A 17,750-nucleotide genomic window follows, 5' to 3' on the forward strand; every position below is an offset into this window, starting at 1 on the left:
GTTGAAGAGAACACTTGTGTTGTACTTTTCTATGTTCTATGAAAGTAGCTAGTGAGACACGACTGGTATTCCTAACCAATTACATACTGGGGTTCAGCTTCACACAGTCCTGTTACTTGTGGGTGCTGAGGTTACTGGGGCATATTTTTCTTTGGGGCTATCTGTGCATCACTGACAAGGCTGCCGTTTATTGCCCAACCTTAATCACTCTCGAGAAGGTGGTAGTGAGTAACTTGCGTGAACTGCTGTAGTCCTCAGGTGAATGTACTCCCTTGGTGCCATTGAAGAGGAAGTTCCAGGGGGTAGACCTAGTGGCAATGAATTAATCGTGGTATATCTTCAGGTCAGGTGTGGTGCAACCTCAGAAGATGATGGAATGCCCATTTCCCCTTGTCCTTCCTGGGATAAAGGTTGTGGGGTTGAGAGTTGTGGCTAAGTGAGGAAGTGCAGTGCAGTTTTTGATAGTGCACGCTACAGCCTTTGTGCAGCTGGTGGTGGAGAGAATGAATGGTCAGGTTGGCATATGGGATACCAGCCATAGTGAGTAAATGGTATCAAACTTCTCTGTTGATCTGCACTCATCCAGGTGGGTGAAGTTTCTTCCACCATGTTGCTGGCTTAGGCCTTGTGTATAGTTGTTAACAGCTCAGTGTGAATCAGATTCCAGGACCAAACCTGGTAACCAAGTTGTTCAACGGAAGATCTTATGTTGAAGCAAACAATGTGTCTGAAGCAATTCTTTCACAAATGGACATAAATGCTGCAATGATAGCAGAACTAGTCTGCAGAGAGGGAAATATAGAGGCTTTGTGTCCTGAGAAAGTATAATCAAACAGTGCTTTTGTAATTTGAAACATAGTGAAATTCAAAACATGGTGAAATTTGCCATCTGCTTAGTGCAGAGCAAACTCCCACCAAAAAGCTGAAAGGCTTTGACAGAGTGGATGTGGAGAGGATGTTTCCTATGGTGGGAGAGTCTGAATGGAGGACACAGCCTCAAAATGGAGGGGCATCCTTTTAGAACAGAGATGAGGAGGAATTTCTTCAGCCAGGGAATGGTGAATGTGTGGAATTCACTTCCACAGGCAGCTGTGAAGGCCACGTATTTATGTACATTTAAGGCGGAGGTTGACAGATTCTTGCTTAGTCAGGGCATGAAGGGATACGGAGGGGAAGGCAGGAGATTGGGGCTGAGTGGGAAAATGGAAAAGCCATGATGAAATGGTGGAGAAGGTTTAAAGGGCCAAATGGCCTCATTCTGTTCCTATATCTGTTGGTCTTATGGTCTAAACATCAATATACAATGGACAAAATAATGTACCTTTTCATGTTGATGAAGTAATAAAAATTGGCTTGGACACTGGGAATATTTCCCCTGCTCCTCTTCAAGCTAGAGACATCAGTTTGTACAGTACAGACACAAACCTTTCTGCCTGCCATGTTCATGCTAAGCACTAGGTTTACCTGATTCTCCCATACCCACATTTTGTTCATATGCTTTGGTGATTCAACTGTTTGTCTAGTTGCTTCTTACATATTAGGAAGGTACCTATCTCCACCACTATCTTGGCTAGTAAATTTCTAATTCTAGCTACTCTCTGGGTGAAAAATTACCCCTTCAGGTGTCCCCTACATTTTACCTCTCCACTTATACCTATATCCTCTTGTTTTAGACTCCCTCACCTAGAGGGAAAATATCCTGCTGCCTTCCCTATTTAACCCCCTCATAGTTTTGTATACCTCTATCAGGTCACTCCTCTGGTCCAGAGAAAACAAACCCAGCCGATCCAGTTGCTCCTTATAACTGGGGGAGATCCAGTGTACCTCGATTTTCAGAAGACATTTGATAAGGTCCCACATAGAAGATTGGTGGGTAAAATCAAAGCTCAGGGCATCGGGGGGAAGGCATTGACATGGATAGAAAACTGGTTGGCAGATAGAAAGCAAAGGGTAGCGGTGAATGGGTGTTTCTCGGAATGGCAGGTGGTGACTAGTGGGGTGCCACAGGGCTCGGTATTGGGACTACAGCTGTTTACCATTTACGTTAACGATTTGGATGAAGGCATTGAGAATAACATCAGCAAATTTGCTGATGATACTAAGCTGGGTGGCAGTGTGACATGTGATGAGGATGTTAGGAGAATTCAGGGTGACTTGGATAGGCTGGGTGAGTGGGCAGATACTTGGCAGATGGCGTTTAATGTGAATAAGTGTGAGGTTATCCACTTTGGGAGTAAGAACAGGAAGGCAGATTATTATCTGAACGGTATAGAGTTGGGTAAGGGGGTAATACAAAGAGATCTCGGAGTCCTTGTTCATCAGTCACTGAAGGTGAATGAGCAAGTGCAGCAGGCAGTGAAGAAGGCTAATGGAATGTTGGCCTTTATTACAAAGGGAATTGAGTACAAGAGCAAGGAAATCCTCTTGCATTTGTACAGAGCCCTGGTGAGACCACACCTGGAGTATTGTGTACAGTTTTGGTCTCCAGGGTTAAGGAAGGACAACCTGGCTGTAGAGGAAGTGCAGCGTAGATTCACGAGGTTAATTCCTGGGATGTCTGGACTGTCTTACGCAGAGAGGTTAGAGAGACTGGGCTTGTACACGCTGGAATTAAGGAGATTGAGAGGGGATCTGATTGAAACATATAAGATTATTAAGGGATTGGACAAGATAGAGGCAGGAAATATGTTCCAGATGCTGGGAGAGTCCAGTACCAGAGGGCATGGTTTGAGAATAAGGGGTAGGTCATTTAGGACAGAGTTAAGGAAAAACTTCTTCTCCCAGAGAGTTGTGGGGGTCTGGAATGCACTGCCTCGGAAGGTAGTGGAGGCCAATTCTCTGGATGCTTTCAAGAAGGAGCTAGATAGGTATCTTATGGATAGGGGAATCAAGGGATATGGGGACAAGGCAGGAACTGGGTATTGATAGTAATTGATCAGCCATGATCTCAAAATGGCGGTGCAGGCTCGAAGGGCCGAATGGTCTACTTCTGCACCTATTGTCTATTGTCTATAACTGTAATGTTCCATCCCAGGCCACGTAAGAAAAAGGAATAGAGGTAAATTATTTGGCCTCTGGAGCCTTCTTTACCATTCAAAAGATCATGACTGATCAGCATGTGGTCTCAGCTCCACCTACTTGACTTTTCTCCATAATCCTTAATTCCCCTGCGATACAAGCATCTATCTGTGTCTTAAATGTTCCACAGGGGTTGGTGTTGGGACCGTTGCTTTTTATGTTGTATGTCAATGATTTGGACTATGGGATTAATGGATTTGTGGCTAAATTTGTTGACAATACAAAGATAGGTGGAGGAACGGGTAGTGTTGAGGAAACAGAGAGCCTGCAGAGAGACTCAGATAGTTTAGGGGAGCGGGCACAGAAGTGGCAAATGAAGTACAATGTTGGAAAGTGTATGGTCATCACTTTGGTGGAAGAAATAAACTGGCAGATGGTTATTTAGTTGGCGAGAGAATTCAAAATGCAGAGTTGCAAAGGGATTTGGGAGTCCTTGTGCAAGGTACCCTAAATGTTAACCTCCAGGTTGTGAAGAAGACAAATGCAATGTTGGCATTCATTTCTAGAGGTATAGAATAAAAGAGCAGGGATGTGATGTTGAGGTTCTATAAGACACTCGTGAAACCACGCTTGCAATTTTGGGCTCCTTATTTTAGAAAGGATATACTGACATTGGAGAGGGTTCAGAGAAGATTCACAAGAATGATTTAAGGAATGAAAGCATTACCGTATGAGGAACGTCTGGCATCTCTTGGGCTGTATTCCCTGGAGTGCAGTAGAATGAGAGGGGATCTCATAGAAACATTTCAAATGTTAAAAGGCCTGAACAGATTAGATATGGCAAAGTTATTTCCCATGGTAGGGGAGTCTAGGACAAGAGGGCACGACTTCAGGATTGAAGGGCGTCCTTTTAGAACAGAGATGTGGAGAAATTACTTTAGTCAGAGGGTGGTAAATCTGTGGAATTTATTGCCATGACTGGCTGTGAAGGCCAAGTCATTGGGTGTATTTAAGGCAGAGATAGATGGGTTCTTGATTAGCCAGAGCATCAAAGGGTATGGGGTGAAGGCAGGGGAGTGGGGATGACTGGAAGGATTGGATCAGCCCGTAATTGAATGGTGGTGCAGACTCGATGGGCCGAATAGCTTAGTTCTGCTCCTGTATCTTATGGTCTTAAATATATTTAATGAAGTAGCCTTGTTCCTTGGGTAGAGAATTCCACTATTAATTCACACTGCTACAATTGTGTTTCTATGCTATATTGAATGTCCTGTTGTACATACTATTTATTACAAATTACTATATATTGCACATTGCATATTTAGATAGAGATGTAACATAAAGATTTTTACACCTTGTGTATGTGAAGGATGAAAGAAATAAAGTCAGTTCAATACTCTCTAGGAAAAGTTGTCCTAAATCTACTCCCCTGAATCTTTAATATCATGTCCTCCGGTTGTAGTCTCACCCACCAGTGGAAACACCTTCCTTGTCTCTTCCGTGTCTGTCCTGGTGAATATCACTGTCTGGTAGTGCTAGGGGGTCATTTACCTGCATCAGCTAGGGCTTCAGTTTAGGATCTAATCTGAGAACACCACCTCTGCGATTTTATTGTTCGATTGAAGTCTCTGGTATGGGGCCCCACCACATAACCTTCTAAGCTCTAACTTGGAGAAACAGCATGATCTAGTGAATCCCAACAGTCTGAAAAGGAATGGACCAAACAAAAATTCTTTGCCATATCATCCACATCCAGGAGCAGAAAAGAAAGAGAAAAGTCTACGGAAGGGGCTGCAATTGATATGTGTTATATTTTTGGATTTATTGAACATTAGTCCTTCATTCAACAGGAGAGGGAATTATTTCTATCGTGCAGTATCCATCTATTCTGCCCTATACTGAGGTGTGAGCTGTTGACTGAGCACAGGACAGAAACCCACCTTCGGATCACACACTGTTTTAACCTGTGGAGAATAAAAAGGAAACCTCTCTGTCAAATCAGACTCCAAAATAAAATGCTACAGGCGCTGGAAATCTGAAGCAAAAACTGGAGGTGCAGAAAGTCAAAGTCAAGTTTAGTGTCATTCACAACTGGTACAGTTGTGCGCTGGTGCAATGAAAATCTTACTGCAGCAGCACCCCAGATGTGTGATGTTAGAGACACAATGTTCACAAGAAAAACATAAATGTGTACAAGAATTAGACGATCTGAACAAAGACAGCACTGTCCAGTGTAGTGTGATGAGCAAAACGAGTGAACACGAAGCAGTCATCAGTCTGATAATCACTTCCTCAAACTGCTCTGAACTTCCATTGTTCCTGAGTTCTTTCCTACTGCTTTGTCATTTTCAAGATCACTTCCTCTATTCCTCACATCCTACCACCCACGTGCTGACTTCTGACACAGAAAAGAAGACATCTACTATATGTAATCCTCCTTGTAGGCGAATAAAGGGTAGCGAGTGAAAGCAGGAATGTCCCATTCAGGGTGAAGCAGCTGGCCTCGTGACCCCAGTTCAACTCCGCACAGGAGCCACGGTGGCCATTAATGCAGAACAGAGAAATGCTATTCGGGCTATCATCTGATTATCAAGTAACCATTTACCAGCATTAGTTTGTAGTCTAGGACATAAAGGCCATTCAGATAATAGTGTGCCAAACTAATTAAACTAGCAACTAAACGTCAAACTAAATTAATCCTTTCTGCCTACAAAATGACAATATCTCTCCATTCTTCACCCGTTCATTTGCCTAGGAGATTGTTAAACACCTCTAAAGTATTTGCTTCCACTACCAGCCCTGGCAGCACATTCCAGGCAAACACTGCCCTCTGTAAAAATAAAAACAATTTGCCCCACATCTTGAGGCCGCCTGTTGGTCAGGTTCAGCCATCGAGGCTGCGTCCTAACTGTCTCCGTGACGCGCAGTACGATGCGGCGAGGAACCTGTTGCCCATGCGGTAGGCCTTTCCTCTCCGTGCAGCTGCAACGACAGAGACCAACACAGTTTTGCACCAATGGCGTTGCAGGAGCTGCCATTTAGTGTTGAACTCAACATAGGAATGCCTTGGGGACTCCAGCTCCAGAATTTTCCTTGGGGTTTACACCCAAAGCCTTTTCCATGAGTGGGTACAGCCGCAAGGCAGGAAATTTTTTTTCCAGAGGAGCTGCAAAAGACAGCTGAGGAGCCTCATAGGTCCAAAGCGACTGGTTATAAGGTGCCAGTAACCCATCTTTGCCCCTTCTCCTGTCAGTGAAAATGGTTCCATCAGGCTTAGTGATGAAACCACAAGTGAAGGCCAGGAGCTGGACTTGGTTGTCAGAGGCTATTTAAGAAGCATGTCATTGGGAGCATTTGATAGATAGTGGGAGCTTATTCCCTTTTCTCCCCTGGCTATGACAACCTTCAGGCGCTTGCTCCTTTGAACTTAACCTTCTCACTTTGAGTGCATGCTCTCTGACATAAGACATTTTGCGCTTGTTGCCTTTGAGTAAGGAAGTTGTACGTTCAAGTCCCTGTCCAGATATTGAGCATATTGTTCATCTTTACATTGCAGTGGGAGTGCTGCAGTCTCTGAGGTGTCACAGTTAGGATCATTAGTTTGGACAAACTTGGGATGTTGTCTCTGGAACACTGGAGGCTGAGGGGAGACTTGATTGAAATTTATAGAACTATGAGAGATGTAGATCGAGTAGGCAGCTTGGATCTTTAACTCCAGGAGAGAAATTTCAAATACTAGAGTCCGTGCATTTACGGTGAGGGGCAGAAAACTTAAAAGAAAAGTGCAAGGCAAGGTTGTTTACAGAGGAAGTGTTGAGTGCCTAGAACCTGCTGTCAGGGGTGGTGGTGGAAGTAGGTATGATATAGGGGTTTAAGAGGCTTTTAGATGGAATGTGGAGGTAATGGAGGGATATGGATCTTGCGCTGGTAGATGACACTTAGTTTATTTTGACATCGTGTTCAGCACATGCACTGTAGGCTGAAGGACCTGTTCCTGTGCTGTGCTGTGCTGTGCTGTGCTGTACTGTATTGTTCAACGATGAGAGAAACCAAGGCCCCATCTGCACATTCTGGTGGTGTATTCTGTTGGCTCTTCTGCTGAAGAAGAGCAGGAGACTTGTCGCTAGTGACCTACACTATGGTTATCCCTCAGCAAACAAATTTCCTCCTCAAGATCACATTGCTTTAGTGGAAGCTTGCTGTGCCCAAATTATCTACTGTGTGCACGCAACCCTAATCACCTTTCAAAATAATTTGATAAAAAAACACTTTGGCACTATACAAGTGCAAGTCTGCTTTTCTCTCTAATATTCTTGGAAATTAGTTATCTTGTTGGCTTTCCCCCCACACGAGTGGCATGGGTACCAGAATGCTCCATTTATTTTCCAATCCAGACTCCAAACTCCTTTACAATTATTTTCTCTTAGATTAAAACTGAGAATCTCTGAGCGGAATGTGGACTACAAGTCAGTTCAGTGATCAGGTGGTTTCGGATTAATAGTCCAACTGAGAAAATGCTTGTCATGGGAATCTTGAGTCATTGTGTCATATGCTCATTTCTCAAAAATAGAAATGGAAAATAGTTTAGTTCTCTAAAATCTCATGTTGTGTATTGACTAGACCAGTTGAGTGTTTCAGGCAACACTTAAACACGTACTTAATTCACGTTTCTGTTCCAGTATCCAAAGGCTAGAGAATTGACTATCAACATAAATTCAAATCCTACTACAGCAGCAAATTACAACTAAATCAGTTAAATATATAAGCTTCCCTATAGTGTTTATTAAACCAATAGATTATCATTAACCGTGTTTTGTTTAATAATATCTTTGAGGGATGGTAATCCACTTTCATTTCCTGGTCTAATGTCATAGAGTTATACTGCATACACTTTGGCCCATCCTGACAAACCTTTTTACCTATCTACACTAATCCCATTAATTCAAAACAGGTACATAAGCTGCTATGCCTTGTTTATTCAAATCTCTAAGTGTTTCTTAAACATAAATAAGTCTGATTCCACCACATCCTCTCGCAATGAGTTCCTGATATCAACCACTTTCTGTCAAAGGTTCCCCTCAAATCCCTTTTAAAAACCCCTTCCTCTCACCGTAAACCTCTGCCTTCTTCTTTTTAACACCTCTATCATGGGAAAGGGTTGCGACTGAGCACTTCATCTATTCCTGTTACAATTTTATATAACCCTATCAGATCAGCCCTCAGCTTTCTTCATAAGATTTTGGTTGGACCGCATTTGGAGTATTCCGAGCAGTGTTGGGTTCCATATCTAAGGCATTTGAGAGAGTCCAGAGGAGGTTTATGAGAATGGTCCTGGCAATGAAAGGGTCAATGTACGAGGAGCATTTGATGGCTATGTGTCTGTACTTGCAAGGGATTAGAAGGATAAGTGGGAGGTCTCATTGAAACTTACCAAATATTGAAAGGCCTAGATAGAGTGGATGTGGAGAGAAAGTTTCCAATTGTGAGAGAGTCTAGGACATTCCCTCAGAATTGAATGACGACCCTTTAGAACAGAGATGGAGGAATTTTCTCAGCCAGAGGGTGGTGAATCTGTAGAATTCATTGCCACAGGCTGTGTGGAGGCCAACTCAGTGGGTATATTTAGAGATCAATAGGTTCTTAATTAGTAAGGGAGTCAAAGATTATGGGAAGAAAGTAGAAGAATGGGGTTGAGAGGGAATTAGTAACTTGTCCCTAATCGAATGGCCTAATTCTGCTCATAAGTCTTTTGGCTTTATGATACTTTGTTCCAACATACCCAATTTTTCCCTATCTAAGGTCTACCAATCCAGGTGAATCTCCTTTGCACTGTCTCCAGCATACAGTTGAAGTCAGAAGTTTACATACACCTTAGCCAAATACAGTTAAACTCAGTTTTTCACAATTCCTGACATTTAATCCTAGAAAACATTCCCTGTCTTAAGTCAGTTAGGATCACTACTTTATTTTAAGAATGTGAAATGTCAGAATAATAGTAGAGAGAACGATTTATTTCAACTTTTATTTCTTACATCATATTCCCAGTGGGTTAGAAGTTTACATACACTTTGTTAGTATTTGGTAGCATTGCCTTTAAATTGTTTAACTTGGGTCAAACGTTTTGGCCTGCCTTCCACAAGCTTTTAACAGTAAGTTGCTGGAATTTTGTTCCATTCCTCCAGACTGAACTGGTATAACTGAGTGAGGTTTGTAGGCCTCCTTGCTCGCACACACTTTTTCAGTTCTGCCCACAAATTTTCTATCGGATTGAGTTCAGGGCTTTGTGATGGCCACACCAATACCTTGACTTTGTTGTCCTTAAGCAATTTTGCCACAACTTTGGAGGTATGCTTGGGGTTATTGTCCATTTGGAAGACCCATTTGCGACTGAGCTTTAACTTCCTGGCTGATGTCTTGAGATGTTGCTTCAATATATTCACATAATTTTCCTTCCTCATGACGCCATCTATTTTGTGAAGTGCACCCGTCCCTCCTGCAACAAAGCACCCCCACAACATGATGCTGCCACCCCCATGCTTCACGGTTGGGATGGTGTTCTTTGGCTTGCAGGGCTCACCCTTTTTGCTCCAAACATAACGATGGTCATTATGGCCAAACAGTTCAATTTTTGTTTCATCAGACCAGAGGACATTTCTCCAAAAAGTAAGATCTTTGTCCCCATGTGCACTTGCAAACTGTAGTCTGGCTTTTTTTTAATGGCGGTTTTGGACAGTGGCTTCTTCCTTGCTGAGCAGCCTTTCAGGCTAGGTTGATATAGGCCTCGTTTTACTGTGGATATAGTTACCTGTCTACCTGTTTCCTCCAGCACCTTTGCTGTTGTTCTGGGATTGATTTGCATTTTTGCACCAAAGTACGTTCATCTCTAGGAGACAGAACGCGTCTCCTTCCTGAGCGGTATGACAGCTGCGTGGTCCCATGGTGTTTATACTTGCATACTATTGTTTGTACAGATGAACATGGTACCTTCAGGTGTTTGGAAATTGCTCCCAAGGATGGACCAGACATGTGGAGGTCCACAATTTTTTTTCTGAGGTCTTGGTTGATTTCTTTTGATTTTGTTTGTAAACTTCTGACCCACTGGAATTGTGATACACTCAATTAAAAGTGAAATAATCTGTCTGTAAACAATTGTTGGAAAAATTACTCGTGTCATGCACAAAGTAGATGTCCTCAGCGTCTTGCCAAAACTATAGTTTGCTAATATGAGATCTGTGGAGTGGTTAAACAATGAGTTTCAATGACTTCAACCTAAGTGTATGTAAACTTCTTTCAACTGCATGTGACTTTATACCCAACAATATAGTTGATTCTTAACAAATCCCAACCCTCTAAAATAACACAGTGATCCACTAGGTTGTACAACTGCAACATAGCCTCTTATGGTCAACACCCTGACTGGTGGAGGCTAACTTGACAAATGCCTTCTTCACCTTCCTATCTACCTTTCAGCAAACTATTCAATTAACCAGCAAATTGCCACGTCTTTCAGATTTGGAAGGAAAATGAAGTGGGGCGAAGTTCATATGACAACATGAAAACTCCATGTGCTGGGGTCCAGGGTTTAACTTAGGGTTACACACAAAAATTGCTGGAGAAACTCAGCAGGTCAGAGAGCATCTATGTAAACAAATAGTCAACATTTCAGTCTGAGACCCTTCGTCGGGATTGGAAAGGAAGGGGGAGGGTGCCGGAATAAGTAGGTGGGGGAGGGGAAAGGAGGACAATCTAGAAGCTGATTGTTGAAGCCAGGTGGGTTGGGAAGGGGGATGAAGTGAGAAGCTGGGAGGTGATAAGTGGAAAAGCTAAAGGGCTGGGGAAGGAACCTGATAGGAGAACAGAGTGGATCATGGGAGAAAGTTAGGGAGGGGCATCAGAGGGAGGTCATAGACAGGTAAGAAGAAGAGGTGAGAAGCCAGACTGGGGAAGTGAAGAGAGAAGGTGGAGAGGGAAAAAATTACCAGAAGTTGGAAAACTTCCTGCTCCACTACTCACTATTTTTTAAAAATTTTGGCACTACTTATTTAATTCAATTATTTTACGTATTTATTTATTCTAATTCTTTTTCTTTTTTCTACTATTATATATTGCATTGTACTGCTGCCAAAAAGACAACAAATTTCATGACATATGCCAGTAATATTAAACCTGATGCTGAAAATTGATGTTCATGCCATCAGGTTGGAGGCTAGCAAGATGGAATACCAGCAGGAGAGTACCCTCATCATGGCAGAAGAGGAACCATGGACTAATATGTTGGAATTGGAATGGGGATGGGAATTGAAATGGTTGGCTACTCGGAAATCCTGCTTTTTGCAGATGGAGCTAAGGTGCTCGACAAAGCAGTCCCCCAATCTATGTTGGTTCTCACCAATGTAGAGGAGGACATATTGGAAGCACCAGATACAGTAGATCTTCAGGTAGAGTGTTGTCTCACCTAGATGGATGAATGGGGGTGAGGGAGGAAGTGAAGCACTTCTGTCACTTGCAGGGAGGTTAGTGGCAAGGGATGAATGGGTAAGGGAATCACAGAGGAAGCAATCGTCCCATTGAAGATGGCAGACATTGCGGAAAATAGTGTGTTAGATGCAAAGGCACCTGGGATGGTAGGTGAGAACAAGAGGAACTCTCCCTGCTAAGGTGGTGGGAAGATGAGCATGGAGGTTGGGGAAATGGAGAAGATGTGGGTGAGGGCAGCATCAGCGGCGGAGGAAAGAAAACGCCATTCTTTGCAGGAGGAGGACATCTCTAATCTCCAGGAAAGGAAAGTCTTTTCCTAAAGTTGCTGGGTTAGTACAGTGGATTATTTATGCAGTACTCATGTTTAATTCTGAGGGAGGTACTGATCCAAAACAATGTGGTGCATAGGTTTACCAGAATTGTCCTTGGGGGCTTAACTCTTTCAATGCACTCCCTTGTTCTGGGAGTCTATTCTACAAATCCTCTGCTGTGACTTTCCCTCATCTTCAAGCTGTGTATAGTCTAAACTTCTGTCCTTAACACATCATGAACATAACTGTGGTCAAACTACACAGAATAATGTGCACCAACATTGCCAGCTTGGGATATAGTGATTGTGTTATTGAGCTGGTCAGCACAGGTTATTTTACAAGGATTAGTTGCATAGGTTAGGCCTAAGAACGTATTAATAAGAGGTGACAGAGATGATGAGAAAAGCTGATGGGAAAGGTGGGGAGAATGTGTTCTTTCTAATAAGAAAATGTGTAGTAAGAAGACACCATCTTATCATCAGAGCCAGGACATTATGCACTGGCTTTAGGCAGTATTTCCCTACTCTTGGGACAGTAGAAATTCAGAACAGCCTCCCCCCCCCCCCCCGAAAAAAAATATCAAAGTGTGTTGAGAGATTTTTTATGTCAGGTGATTGAGAGTTACAGAGGCAGGGTGGCAAAATTGAGTTGAGCCACAGTTTAATTGAATGAAAGAAAAATCCCCCTCATGATTGTTTGAATAGCTTTCTGTACTTGAACATTGTTTGATTGGCTGTTCTATTTACGGTATTATAAATTATTATAAATTACTATGATTGCACGTTGCACATTTAGACAAACATAACGTAAAGGTTTTTACTCCTCTTGTATGTGAAGGATGTACAAACCCCATTTCCAGAAAAGTTGGGATATTTTCCAAAATGCAACAAAAACAATAATCTGTGATATGTTAATTCACGTGAACCTTTATTTAACTGACAAAAGTACAAAGAAAAGATTTTCAATAGTTTTGCTGACCAACTTAATTGTATTTTGTAAATATACACAAATTTAGAATTTGATGGCTACAACACATCAAAAGTTGGGACAGAGTTAAAATAAGATTGAAAAGTGCACAGACTATTCAAGTAACACCGGTTTGGAAGACTCCACATTAAGCAGGCTAATTGGTAGCAGGTGAGGTATCATGACTGGGTATAAAAGTAGCGTCCATCAAAGGCTCAGTTTTTGCAAGCAAGGATGGGTCGTGGCTCACCCCTTTGTGCCAAAATTCATGAGAGAATTGTTAGTTCAAAAGGAACATTTCCCACGCAAGATTGCAGAGAATTTAGGTCTTTCAACATCTACAGTAATAGTATTGTGAAAAGATTCAGAGAATTCAGAGACATCTCAGTGCATAAAGGGCAAGGTCGGAAACCATTGTTGAATGCGCGTGATCTTCGAGCCCTCAGGCGGCACTGCCTAAGAAACCGTCATGCTACTGTGACAATTATAGCCACCTGGGATCGGGTGTACTTCGGAAAATCATTGTCACTTAACACAGTCTGTCGCTGCATCCAGAAATGCAACTTGAAACTGTATTATGCAAGGAGGAAGCCATACATCAACTCTATGCAGAAATGCTGGCGAGTTCTCTGGGCCCGAGCTCATCTCAGATGGACCGAAAGACAGTGGAACCGTGTGCTGTGGTCAGATGAGTCCACATTTCAGCTAGTTTTCGGAAAAAACGGGCGTCGAGTTCTCCGTGCCAAAGATGAAAATGACCATCCTGTTTGTTATCAGCAAAAGGTGCAAAAGCCAGCATCTGTGATGGTATGGGGGTGCATCAGTGCCCACGGCATGGGTGAGTTGCATATATGTGAAGGTACCATTGACTCTGAGGCGTATATTAGGATTTTAGAGAGACATATGTTGCCATCAAGGCGACGTCTGTTCCTGGGACGTCCATGCTTATTTCAGCAGGACAATGCCAGACCACATTCTGCACGGGCTACAACAGCGTGGCTTTGTAGACACAGAGTGCGTGTGCTTGACTGGCCTGCTGCCAGTCCAGATCTATCTCCTATTGAAAATGTATGGCGCATCATGAAGAGGAGAATCAGACAACGGAGACCACGGATTGTTGAGCAGCTGAAGTCTTATATCAAGCAAAAATGGACAAAATTTCCAATTGCAAATCTACTACAATTAGTATCCTCAGTTCCAAAACGATTAAAAAGTGTTATTAAAAGGAAAGGTGATGTAACACAATGGTAAACATGCCTCTGTCCCAACTTTTGTTGAGTGTGTTGGAGCCATCAAATTCTAAATTTGTGTATATTTACAAAATACAATTAAGTTGGTCAGTAAAACTATTGAAAATCTTTTCTTTGTACTTTTGTCAGTTAAATAAAGGTTCACGTGAATTAACATACCACAGATTTTTGTTTTTATTGCATTTTGGAAAATATCCCAACTTTTCTGGAAATGGGGTTTGTAAGAAATAAAGCCAATTCAATTCAAAAGAAGCAAAGAATATTTGTATAAACTTGTAGGTGTATAAATAGGGTATACCTCACACATAATGTCTTGTTGAACCCACTTTCTGGACAGTCGACTCCTCGGATTTATATCAGATACCAGGAGAAAGCCAAGCAAGGTCTTTTATCTGATTAATTTGCAGTAATTTTTAAATTCTATAAAACTATCCCTACAGCTGTTATGCTTTATTCTGCATTGTTATTGTTTGACCTTGTTCTACCTCAATGTACTGTGTAATGATTTGATCTGAATGAACAATATGCAAGACAGGCTTTTCACTCTACCTTGGTACGTGTGACAATAATAAATAATAAATTGTAATTCCAACGTTTAACAGGGTGTAAATGAATTTGAATGTTTATGAATGTCAAAAAAATAAGTTAATGAAGAGAAACAAAAAATTGCTAGGTTAACAGCTGGTCTGACTGCGTCTCTGGAGAGAGAATTTTTCAGGCTGAAGGCCTTTCATCAGAAATCTGAAGTGCCCTCCACAGTGTTTTCTGTTTTTATTTCAGATTCCAGCATCTGCAGGGTATTTTTGTTTCTCAATTCAGTATCACTAACAGCTTTGACGGCTGGTGATTGTTGTGCGGTGGGGGTGGTGGGAGGAGTGTGCCTCAGCAGTCACCAATGCCACTGAGAGTGTAGCTGGCCACTCGCCGTGAAGGAGAAGCTAAGCTGTTCTGCTTTGTCCTACCCTGTGCCTTGTCAATGAGCTGTAAGTGGGGCTCCCAGTAGACTGCTCTACCTAGGACCCTGTTGAAGGAAGGGACATGGCCCAGGGCAAACAGCCAGTGATCCAAGGAGCAGAATATCTGCCCCATTCTTTAACAAAATATACAAGCTGCAAAAAGTTACATTTATAAGCTCAGACTATTTAGTTACATGGTCTTAACGGTGAGTCTTCCTCTCTCTGCAGTTATGTTTCTGTTGCCGAACGAAGAGGTTCTCCATCTTCACCTGGTCGTACACCTGCCAGTTCTGTAAAAGGTTTGCCTCACGCATCCTCATAAATTGCTCTTATCACTCTCCTTGTCGTATATCTGTATTGTTTATGACCTTCGTTCAGATCGCAATTGAGAAAATGTTTATCAAACACAGGAAATACTTGGCATCTGTTTATCATAATTTCTCAAAAGAAGAAACAGATTAACAAGAAATTATTGTTGCTGTGTGCTTAGTTGATAAGCCTTTCATCTATTTCACCAAAGCTTGGTTAGTTGAATGTTATTGCTTTTTCTTCTTACTGTTTAAATGAGATTCGTTGACCTCTCTGAAGACACCCCTCCAAAGTCGAGACATTCACATTTCGCCTCCCTTTTCCAATTCCATTATCAGTCAGTCCCTAGGAGGTCTGCTGAAGCAACCCAGTGACAAATTCAACAGAAGATCATGCCTTCAACTTGGTTCCTTCTCTGTTAACAGTGTCGTAAAGTCATACAACATGGAAGCAGGCCCTCTGGCTCAGCTGGTCCATGACAACCAAGATACACGACCCAAGCTCACCCCATTTGTCCACATTTGGCCTATATCCTTCTTAAGCTTTCCAATATGTGTACCTGTCCAACTCGCTATAGTACTCATCCACTCTCTCTGACAGCTCATTTCTATATATAAACCATCCTCTGTGTAAAAAGTAAAATCACCATCTGGTTTCTATTAAATCTTTCCCTTATCATCTTAAACCTATGCCCTCTAGTTCTTGATTCCCAACTCATTAAAAGACTATTTGCATTTTCACTATCTATCAGTGTTGAGGATCAAGAAGCTATGGTCCAGGGAGGTGAAGGAACACATGCAGGACTGCATTGAAGCAGTGGACTGGACAATATTCAAATTTAAAATCTGAATGAATATGCCACAGTTGTCATCAACTTCATCGAGACCTGTGTAGATGAGTGTGTGCCTTTGAGAAAATACTGGACATACCCAAACGAAAAGCTGTGGATGAACCAGGAGATTCATAGTCTGTGGCATTCAAGACCAGTGATCCAGAACTATAAAAGAAGTCTAGGATGACCTACAGAAGGCTATTTTAAAAGTGAAAGAATAATTCCAGTTGAGGTCAGAGACTGATTTGGGTGCCCTTCAGCTTCAGCAAAGTTTGCAGGCCATTACTTCCTACAGAGCAAACCCTAACATCATGAGTGGCTGTGATGCTCCTCTCCAAGATGAGCTTCACACCTTTCATGCACACTTTGAAAGGAAGAATAAAACTACACCTGAGTGATTCCCTGCAGCCTCTGGTGATCTCTGTCTCGGAGGCTGACTTAAGAACATTTTCCAAGTGGGTAAATCCTTGCACACATCAGACCCTGTTGGTGTACCTGGTAGGGTACTGAAAACCTGTGCCAACCAACTGGGAGGTGGGTCAATCTCTCACTGTTGCATTCGGAGGTTTCCACTTGCTTCAAAAGGGCAACGATCATGCCAGTGCTGAAGAAGATCAGGGTGAGCTACCTCAATGACTCACAGCCACAGTAATGAAGTGCTTTGAGAGTTGGCTAGAATTAACTCCTGCATAAGTAAGGACCTAGACCTGTTGCAATTTGCCTATCGCCACACTAGGTCCATAGTGAATGCAATCTTACTGGCTTTCCACTCGGCCTTTGGTCACCGGACATTAGTAACACTTACATCAGGCTGCTGCTTATTGATTACAGCTCAGTGTTCAACGCCATCAGGGTATGGATCAACACATGGAATTGTGATATAGTAGACGTTATTGTGCCTTGGTTGCTGGAAGGGCAGGACTGGCAGCTCAATATTCTGTGGTGCCATTGTTTTAGATGTGACAGAACGGGAGGAATTAAAGGAAGAGGGGTGGTGTTACTACTCAGGAACAAAGTCATAGCAGTGCCCAGTCAGGACAGACCAGAGAACTCGCCTAGTGTGGCATTGTGGATAGAACTGAGTAATAAGAAAGGTATGACCATGTTAATGCGGCTATATTACAGACTACCTAACAGTCCGAGGGATTTAGAGGAACACATTTGTAGAGAAATGGCAAACTGTTGGAAGAAACATAAAGTTGTTATAGTAGGTGAGTTTATTTTTCCACATATTGACTTTTACATATTGTAAAGAGGACGAAATGGGATAGAGTTTGTCAGATATGTTCAGATAAGTTTCCTTAATTAGTACATAGAAGTCTCATTGAGATAGTGTGTGATCAGCTCTTAGGGAATGCGACAGGGCAGATGACAGAAGTTTTGTGTAGGGGAATAATTTGCACCTAGTGATCAAGTTGCCATTAGTTTCAAAAGAAATATGGAAAAGATAGATGTGATCTGTGGGTTGAGATTCTAAATTGGAGAAAGGCCAATGTTGATGGTATCGGGAATGATCTGGCTAGTGTGAATTGGGACAGGTTGTTTTCTGGCAAAGGTGTACATGGCCTTCAAAAGTGAAATTTTGAGAGTACAAAGCTTGTATGTGCCTGACAAAATAAAAGGTAAAGAT

General features: G+C 42.3%; 1 protein-coding gene across 6 annotated transcripts in view; it reads left to right on the forward strand.

The window, feature by feature from the left end:
- LOC140728294 (protein spire homolog 1-like) overlaps positions 1-17,750 on the forward strand; it is a 258,068-nt gene that overhangs the window by 194,656 nt on the left and 45,662 nt on the right. For all 6 annotated transcript variants that reach the window (XM_073046825.1, XM_073046842.1, XM_073046849.1 and 3 more), the window contains one exon: positions 15,208-15,278. In XM_073046825.1, coding sequence (XP_072902926.1) covers positions 15,208-15,278 — 71 coding nt within the window. The remainder of the gene's footprint in view (positions 1-15,207; positions 15,279-17,750) is intronic.

This window comes from Hemitrygon akajei, chromosome 1 (assembly GCF_048418815.1).
Source record: "Hemitrygon akajei chromosome 1, sHemAka1.3, whole genome shotgun sequence".
Classification (NCBI taxonomy): domain Eukaryota; kingdom Metazoa; phylum Chordata; class Chondrichthyes; order Myliobatiformes; family Dasyatidae; genus Hemitrygon; species Hemitrygon akajei.